Below are 9,684 nucleotides of genomic sequence, written 5' to 3'. Positions count from 1 at the left end.
AATCTTGGAGAAATGAAAAGGTGTTTGAACTCATATTACCAAAAGAAGAGAAATAATTAAATTTTATTTCATTTGATAAAAATGAGGAACTCAACAATCATTTCATACACAGATAGATTTTAAGAACAACAATGGCTGAAGCATGTGTACATATAAAATTTCTTTGTTCTGAAAAAAATGATATGTATTGAATCACTTGACAGTAAAAAATTGAATTCGTTAGAACTTCTTCTTTTTATTTTTTTTCTTCTTAAAATTACAACTATCATTTATTGAATTTTCTTCAAGTTCATTTAATATGTCACCTTCATTGTCCTTATTTTCCATCGTTATCTGTTTATTTTTTTTAGATTTCCGTTTAAACAGTGCAACGAAGAACCCATTACACAGGTCTTCATCTGCTCGACAATAAATGCACTTTTTGCCACATTTGTAATCACTGGATCCAAAATTTTTCCAGTCCGGAATTTTGGCTCTCAAATCAACCAGTTTAAAATCTTTGACCTTGCTAAGCACTTCGCTGATGACCTCCTCATTTTCTTGAATTTCCATTGAGCAAGTTGAGTACACTACTTTCTCAGCTGATGGAAAGTCTCTAAGGGCATGGAGAAGTAACTGAGTTTGAAAATTCGCCAATTTTCTTAACCGAAATTCGTCTTTATGATCATTAGCACCCTCTTTTCGACCCATCATACCTGCAACAGGAATAAAATTTGTTATAAATTCATTTTCCGGAAAACTGAGGCAGCAAAAATCCAACGACGTTGACATTTTAAGTGGCTGGCATAATTTTCGATGCACTTTAGGTAGAAGCAAGTCTTGCCATCTCACTCCGAGACTTCACTTCCATTGATTATTTATTTCTGATTCTGACTGGCCTCTTCATGGATTTTACTAGAGGTGTCCTATCTACTTTCGGTAGGTTAGCTTGACAGTTTGAAGTACTGTTGGTTGAAATGTAACAATAAAAGGAGGACCCTTACTAATGCCTATTTGAGTTTTCAGAACTGGCTAAAATGAGCTGTTGCTATGAGTCTCTTATTCAGGATAAACAGTCTAACAAACAGATATCCAGGCAACAATGCTTTGACTCAAAACTCTCACAGTTTTAATAATGCCAGCCGTTTCCAACAAAGACCGCCTTATCAGAAGGTGTCAGTAATTTAAAGCAATTGGTAACAATAGCTTAGAATAAACATTATTTCAAACACCCCTAGATTTCATATGAATTACTCAAGCTGGAAAATATGGCAAACAAATTTTACAATTATTTCAGGGGCAATTTTGCTGGTTTCAACACGCACCTTGAAGAAGCCCTATATTGATAGCATGTAGAGGCAGCTATAAAAAATATGAACCATTACAATAGTTGAAAACAGAGCGAATACCTACCTCCACCGGAGCAGGAAGGGTCACACAGAATGTAACGCACATTTTCACACTGCTCTGTTGAGATCGTTAGAACATCTGCGTTGATTGTTTGGACACAGGTTGCTCCATGCCAATTGACAATTTTATTCAAAGTCTCAAATCGTTTTTTATCACGATCAACAGCATAAATACACCTGAAAAACATACTTAGTGATAATCGAGATAAAGAGGGATAAATACTACCACAGATATTGAAGAGTTGATTCTCTTACAATACCTTCTGTTCCATAAAAACATGCCAGGAGTGCAGAAAATGCTCAATTATGCACCTGCCCAGGCGCATGAAAATGTGAAAAAGCCCCCAAAAATGTGAAAGGAGAGAACATTTTGAAGGGTCAAACATCGGAAAACAGAAGAAAAAGGTAATCTTCTTTAAACTGGTGGGAAATTCTGTGGAAAACCAATGAGAAAAATGGGGAAAGCTAGCCCGCAGACGCGAGGAAATGTGGAAGCTTGGAAGATTCTGCACCCCTAAAGCATGCGATTGAGTGAACTTGGAAAATGTGAGATGCATTTAAAAATTAGAACTCTTCAGAGTGAGTGCATTCAGCATATCACTTTACTTAGAAGTAGTTCTTGGACTTTTTTTACAAATACTTGGAAAAATAAAAAATAGGTTGGGTGAAAAAAGGGAAAAGGGGGACACCATTCCCAGATGCCAAGGCCACGAGTTTGGGTCTTTGGTGTGAGACTCGGCTGTCATCTGAGTTGCGACTGGCATCTGGACCTCAGCAGCCGCATGGAGCCCCTCCCATTGGGATGTGCCCGATTCAGTGCGTTGCCAAAAGGTAACCCTAGGCGTATGGTTGCCTCCATGATCTAAATGTCGCAGGCAAATAGTAAAATCAGGCATTTTGTCAAATGCCTAGGCAAAGAGTCAAATATCCCAACTTAGTTGGAAATTTTGATTATTTTTTTAATTTTACACAAAATAATTCATTGCTCATGTGAGAAAAAATTTTCAGTAAAAATTTGCATCACACAATAGTATTTTAAACAATTTTTAGCTTCTGAACAGCCATTTGTCTTGAAATTTTCAGCATGTCATAAAATACAGAATTTTCGGAATTTTAACCTTCGAAAATATGAGAAGCAATTGAAGAGGAAGAGACAAAAAGAGTTCGTAGATTTCATGAGTTATTCTTCCAAAAATATTGAAAACTCGCAAGATCTTCGCCATGAATTTAAAAATTTTGTAAACCATCAAAATTTAACTATCTGCCTAGGCACTTGACAAAATGCCTGATTTCACTATTTGCCTGCAACATAAATACTAGAGCGCAGATTCCTCTCCCATAAAAAGATAAATCAGGTGTTCACGGATACTTCATCATTTAACTTTCTTGCTTTTTTATAACTTCCCAAAAATTCCTTTCTATGGGGTTTCTAATAATACATGCTTTTTCATCAAGTTTTTCTTACCTTGCATGTATTTAATATTTTGCTATGGACAGAATTTTTCTCCTGGACACAACTATTTGTTGAGGTTTGACAAAAATATTTGTCAAATATTTGTACAGCTCCTAGCTCCTAGGAGCTATGGTATCTGTTCAAGAAAATGGCGATTCAGTTAAACTTTGAACAGCACAAAAGAAATTCTGATTCAGAAATTGAAGGGTAGAAATGAGAAGCGAATGAACCAAAACTTGAGGAATGAACTGCAGAGGCTTGGTAAATTGCATGCCCTTGCAGCGGTCACCACCAAACAGAAACCGTTGGATCGCAGTAAACAATCTGTGTTCGGAACTTTGTGCACTTCTGTACACACACATCAATTCACTTACCCTTCGTTTCTCATTATAGCAGACAAGTGGGAAGTTTTCATTCCCGGAGCTGCACACATGTCAAGTACAGTGCTTCCTGGTTCAGGATTCAAAATGTGTCCTGCCAAACAGCTTGCCTGCAAACCGAAAATACAATTCCCGTTACAATACAGTCTAGGATGTAGTTAGCAGCTTATAATGAAAAAATTAATTAATCCATCGACTGATGGACAGATATGGGCACATCTGAAATTACATCGTAATGCAATGTTTGGGATTACCTCTTGGTTAACCATCCTCTTGCAGCATACTTTGAAATTTTTCTGCAATGAAGAGCAACCCTGCTAACTACACTTTTTTTGCTCTGCTTTCATGCCCATGGCCTCTAAGTTAGAACACTGATAAGGGGCTAACTTGTGACCTCTCAGGTTACCATAATGGTGTCTCTCTTAAGACTTCTGCAGGGCTCCCAGTTGGCTGTTCCATCGAACAATCCTCTCTTTCTATCCATAGAGCACTCTTTGCTTTGCAATCTACAAGGCATGAGGTCACAAACAACCTTCTAGAACTGGGGAAAGAAAAGAATTGACCAATGCCACATAAACCTGAATGCATGGATCATCAGTTGGCCCACTGGTTACCACATAAATTTATGTTAAGTGGTGCCATTTCCCTATGTGACATTTGTTCATTTTTCTTCCTTTCTCCAGTTTAGAGTCCCTTTATACCCAGAGTTAAGACAACTCACTTTTGGTTGGGCTGAAAGTGGCCTAAAAAAAAATCCAATTCTGATTGGTTCTCGCTCATGGAGGCCGAAACGAGTGCACCAAGATGGCGGTACCTCGAATGTCGACAAGAATAATGAAAATATTACCTAATTGTGGTTTATCAAGAGTAAATTGTTATTTCCATCGGTCCAAAATGAAAATAGATTAAGAAATTGTTCACAAACCAATCTCATTTTCTTTTTAATTGATCAATTTGTTGATGTTGTTGTTTCTGTGTGACAGACATCGCAGGATTCCTGATCCTTATCCTTCAATATCGTTCGTTTGGGTGCACTCGTTTTGGCCTCCATGGCCAGCCAAGGCCGGCTGCGAGTCAGCTGATAATCGAGTTGTCTTAACTCTGGGTATAAAGGAACTCTACTCCAGTTCTAAGAATTATTTTCCTTAAAAAATTATCATACACAAGTGTGACATTCATTTGAAAAGAGTCATTTTCGATTTGTGAGCATCTCTGAAATTAGTGAATTCTAAATTTTGTAGACTATCAACGACTGTTTCCTCGATGCCAGGTTGCCAAAGAAGGCCACTTTTGACGAAAATATTCGTGTTAAGCGGAGAAATAGTTGCCATAAAAAGCCTCCTAGAGCCTTAATGAGTTTTTACTGTATTTTTAAGTGGTACAAAATAAGAACAGGGTATTCAGATTAATGAACTCACTTTGTCTTGAAGAATGAGAGATCCTTCTAAATATTTTACATCACTGAAGAATTCCGTTTGAGGAGGGAAAATAAAAACTTCTTTTAAATGCATATCCTGAACGTACTGACTGTCCGATAGATGTTTCACAGTGGTCAGAAATGATTCATAATTGTCACCCGTTGATAACAGCTCACAGCCATTAAAGTTGAAATAATCTATTGCTTCTTCCACAGACCAGTGCAGAGTATTAACCCTCACATACCGTGGAATGGTAACTGAAACAAGAAGAAAATTTTTTTGACAAAGGCTCATTCACTAATTTACAAGAAAAAAGATTAAAGAAGCATGATTTTTCCGAAAAATTGAAGGTTCATTACACACTGTGGAACAACCACCTGTGCTACAATTTATTGTCCAAGATTTACAGCGGGAACTTTTTCATCATTAGAGGATTTTCAAATCTTAGCAGCAATATTGACAACAAGATGTGTTTGTATAAATCATGGTAGATACCACGCACGAAAAATAAGTTAATGCACTTTTAGACTGCGAAAGAAGATCCGCCATCTTGATTCTGGCATTTACCTTTCATACTAAAATGACATCAGACAATCTTCGGTCAGTCTAAAGGTGCATAATTAAACTTATTTGGTGTTGACTCTACTTTGGAAACAATGATTGAACTTGTAATTGATAGGAAATTAGTGAGTAGCCAGCCATTAGGTACACGTGAATGACAATTTAGATCTCAAGTGTGAAACATCCTTACAGATTAGGGACCTCAATTTTAGAGAGCTTCAACATACTTTAAAAATGAGGCGATATCTGTCTCTTTGAAGTAAGTAACAAAGATAGATCAACAATTTGACTTAATGTTTTGAAAAGAGATACACACTGCTTTAAAATCTCCGACCATACATACCTGCTAATAGAGGGGTTTTTAATCCTTTTTCTTTTCCCTGGATTCTTCTACAGGGTGATCATGTTCATGATAAGCACGATATGCGTAACTGAATATAATGCAGTTCACCATCAGAACAGCCAATATTACGGAGTAAACAGTGTTCGCAAAACCAGTGACATCAAAATAGGTTTTGAATACGTATTTTGTTCCAAAAAAAGTTGCAAAAGGAAGTGTAAACATGGCAACACTATAACAGAACAACTGCCCCAAAACACTGCTCCTTGACATGATTAATTCAACGAGTATCTCAACAATTTAAATGCAGTTGAACTTTGTATGATAATTTTTGATTGATGCCTGACAACAAAATAGAGGAGAAATACTGAAAAGAAGTGATTTTTTGGATGAACTTCAACACCCCCCTTAGAACTTGAAAACAAGCTGAATAATTTACATTAAATGGAGCAATTTAAGATACTGCGGAAGAGATGTGTCTTCTCTGGATACATCTTACGAAGAACTATAACAATCTGCCAGTGTTCAAATCTGATATGTACCATGCACAAAACGGACCTCAACAATTGCAATCAAGGTATAAATTGGTTTGTACATATAAAAATACTAAAGTCTATTGAGAAAGCTGTGAAAGTGCTTAACCAATTAAAAAAGCCCGATTCTGAGGTGTCAAAAGACATTGAGTTTTCGTCAGAAATTGTTTCGGGAGAAAAAAACCCTTAATGCCCCTAAATATTGATCAAATAGGCCAAAGTGGTTGCTGAATTTCTCGGTGAGATTGGAAAATAATTTCCTACGACAGCATGTAGATTCTCCTCTCTTGATCTACTACATTCGCTGTAGGAGGCACTTATTCAATTTTAATGAAACTTTGCCGGAACCATTTTTCCGGTTAATCAAACAGAGTTAGGTTAAAAAAGTGAATTTTCGGAGCACTCAAATCTTGAGACCTATTTAACAGATAGATAAAACATGTATTGATAAGTTAAATGAGACAGTTTGACATTTGCTGATGAGTTAAGAATGGCACTAAAAATTGAGATATGATTGCTCGAAGGGGGGTGAAGGTTCATCCATTTTTGTAAAAGTTTTAGATGAGAGGAGTAAAATTTAAGAGTAAGAAGGAAAGACTGAGGTGAAGAGGTCAGAAATGTTGATGATCAGCATCCTTCGCAGATAAACTCAAGAATGAAAATTCATTCAAGGAGCATCAATGGATAAGACCTGAAACAAACGAAAAAGACACCAAAGCAATCAATTATCATGAAGTAAAAATAAAAAACAATTTCCTACCTTTGAGAGAGAAATTTTTTTTGATGCTGCCTAACAGATTTTGGTTCTCCTGTTTCGACAATTCGTTTAATAACTTTTCTTGGTTCGACAGGAGGATTGACACGAGTTTGGATTCAGGCAAAAGCTCCTTTTTCCCCCACAGTAGCTCAGTAACCATGATTCTTAGCAGCGAATCATTCTTTTTTTTCAAGTACTTCTTTTTTGTTGGCTCGAATTCGATGGGACAGGATTTGAGCAAATTGTCAATGATAGCTTCATGTTTGTGTGTTTCGATGATAAGAGCATACAAGGCTTTTTTACTCTGTAAATTTGAAGAAAAATTCCAATAAGTAACTAAAATTGGAGAGTATCAATGATGAAAGTAATGGAGGAGTATACATTAAAGTTTGAAAAGAAATGCAATGCAAATCTGACCAAGCCATGACTCATGTCAGGTTGTCAATTTGGACTACACATAAAATGGTGTCTGGTAGTTTGGCATTAAGTACTTAAATCAAAGAGTGGTTAAATATATACACAAATACCAAATAAAGAGAATCGGAAGACACATTCCCTAAAAAATAGAGTGTGAGAGATCATCAACAAATCATTATCATCTTCGTAAGGACATTATCGATGCTTAAAATGGGTATTTGAGAGCAAAAGATAAATTTAGTGGCTTCATCATTCAATATTTTCAATAGCTCCTTTGGAAATAAATTTGACTCTTTTTATTTGTTTACTTTGCTGTGCCTTAAAATAGTAGCAAAATTGAACATTAGTATAGTGAGTTGATGCAGTCACAGAATCAGGTTGGCATTAGAAGTATGCCATGTCATAGCTTTAGGTAACATTTCCTGGAACGACAACCAGGTACCCGGAAAACTTATTTAAATGAAGTTGTTTAGGTGCAGTTCTGTAGCACTCTACTTGCGAGGTAACTGCCAACAGTAAGAGAATTATACTTTTCCGAAGAAAACAGCAGGCAAAAAAAAAGCCTTAAGTAGTTTTTTTTGAAGCCGACAAAATAATCAAATTTTGGGACTGCCACAATCAAGCGACTATCAGCTAATATGAAATTTTTTGAGGGTGCTATCTTGCCCAACTTCTACTCGCTGTTAATTTTTGCATACCCTTCATTGGATTGGTGCGCTTGTTCCACTGATGATTCGGTAAAACAACCCTCAATGAGTGTCACTTTACTTGCACTCTCACTTAAAAGAGCTACTTGATTTGACATACGCACAGTGTATCCTACTTCTCATACATTTTCACTAGCCATTAGGACTTTATATCAGCTGAAAAATCAATGTCTCAGTGGTAGTCTTAAGTTATTTTGATTTCAGATTATAATTTGTCTCCAGGTTTTGGTTGATCATGGCTGTTTTTTTTCGGTTTAGTTTAGTCGAAAGTCCAAGTTTTTCGTATGTTGCCCTCTCTTCAACAAATCAATTCAGTAAAACCTGATTTCCAATGGACGCAACAGCTTACATCTGCCACAGTGCAACAATTCTTGCATCATGCGGTAAAAAGTTAAAGATGTTTAAACTTCTGCATAGAGTACAATAGTCGTAAAGTACTAGGGCCCCGATGTAGTCACTTTCGGAGGCTATTTTTTCCAGGACTCCTAAGACTAGTGTGCGGCGACAGGCAATGTCGTCTACGCAAGGACTGCGCTACGGGCTTTGCTCAGGATATACAGGTGTAAAGTTTATTTTAAAAAAAACCAGGAGTTTCGTACTTGTTTTGATTTGATATGATTTTGATCACATTAATTGCCAAAATTTGCAGAAATAAGATTTACATGAAAAAATCCAGAAAACCACTCGCAGCCCGTGATTCTCCCGCAAGCCGCCGTGTTAAAAAATGCTGTTACTTAGGTTCACTCTTTCGTCAAACAAGGGGCTTGGAATGGGCTGGGGTTCTTGAATTGACTTCATTGGTGCTCCAATACATTGCAACTCTATTGGACTCTATGGCTCATATACTTATTCTGATGACGAACCTCAGTACACAATCTAGCAGCAAAACTGAGAACTAAGCTCCTGGCATTGCTTTGCGTTCAGAATGGTGCCATGAGAACAGTGGGATTCAACTTCGCCCAGCTTTCATTGTAAACCAGGCTTACTTAGAGTTCTAGAGAAAGCAGCTGGGAGACTGCTAGTAGAAAAGGTCTACGCTATGACTTGCGCTCCAATTATGATTCGGAAACTATAGAACAATGGCTCTAATCTCCTGCATCCGTGGTCAAATCAGATTCTACCATGCAAGTTGTGTAGGACCATTTAAAATTGGTGCATTGCTTTACTTCCAAAATGCCTTTTAGAACTCTGCGTAAGTACCTTTGTCTGAGGCCCTTTCTCGCTTGCTTCTCCCATGCTTTCTCGACAACGTACATGTGGTGAATGATACGAATCAATTAATTGTGCTATTACTTACAAAGTGCTTGAGGTTGTATATTTGGGACTTGATGCTCACACCAAATTGTTTGTATGTCCTGAGGATTTTTGCTGCTTCCTTGTAGAATCGCAAGGTGTGTTGTGTACTCATCTTCACGAGGGAATCAGTGTGAAGGAGCTGACCATTACGAAGTGAGGGTTCTGAGAAGAAAATGGAGAGTAACCTGGTTGAAATTGGGAGTGAAACCTTAGCAGATCGCAATCATTACATTGATTGCAGGAGAGAAAGCTTAAAGAAAGAAAAAAAACTGCACATTGACTGCACGAAGCTGGGAATCACAAATTTTCAACACGCTGGATCGACGATCGAAAACATCGACCAAGAAAGGAATGAAACTGGGACAGTTTGATTTCCAACAGCCATCAGCCATCTTGCTACGTCAGAACAAGATAACAGAGTTAAAGCCAATGAG

General features: G+C 37.2%; 1 protein-coding gene across 1 annotated transcript; it reads right to left on the bottom strand.

Annotated features, from left to right (window-relative positions):
• Positions 1-35: 35 nt before the first annotated feature.
• On the bottom strand, positions 36-9,580 carry Nsun5 (Nop2/Sun-like domain containing protein 5). Its single transcript, XM_019041765.2, has 6 exons — positions 9,252-9,580; positions 6,834-7,134; positions 4,640-4,896; positions 3,216-3,331; positions 1,393-1,565; positions 36-695 (listed from the first exon to the last, which is right to left on the bottom strand). The coding sequence occupies exons 1-6, from the start codon at positions 9,360-9,362 to the stop codon at positions 220-222; spliced, it is 1,434 nt and encodes a 477-aa protein (XP_018897310.2). The 5' UTR covers positions 9,363-9,580; the 3' UTR covers positions 36-219.
• Positions 9,581-9,684: the final 104 nt, after the last annotated feature.

The sequence above is a fragment of the Bemisia tabaci genome, chromosome 3 (genome assembly GCF_918797505.1).
Source record: "Bemisia tabaci chromosome 3, PGI_BMITA_v3".
In the NCBI taxonomy this organism is placed as follows: Eukaryota; Metazoa; Arthropoda; class Insecta; order Hemiptera; family Aleyrodidae; genus Bemisia; species Bemisia tabaci.
This window is presented reverse-complemented; position numbering and strand designations above follow the sequence as displayed.

Excerpts from the sequence above, each read along its gene's own strand:
- Nsun5 (XM_019041765.2), bottom strand. The coding sequence starts at position 9,362 with ATGAGTACACAACACACCTTGCGATTCTACAAGGAAGCAGCAAAAATC. Across the intron at positions 7,135-9,251 it reads TATACAACCTCAAGCACTTT|AGTAAAAAAGCCTTGTATGC; the intron begins GTAAGTAATAGC and ends TCAAATTTACAG. Across the intron at positions 3,332-4,639 it reads CTCTCATTCTTCAAGACAAA|GCAAGCTGTTTGGCAGGACA; the intron begins GTGAGTTCATTA and ends TTCGGTTTGCAG.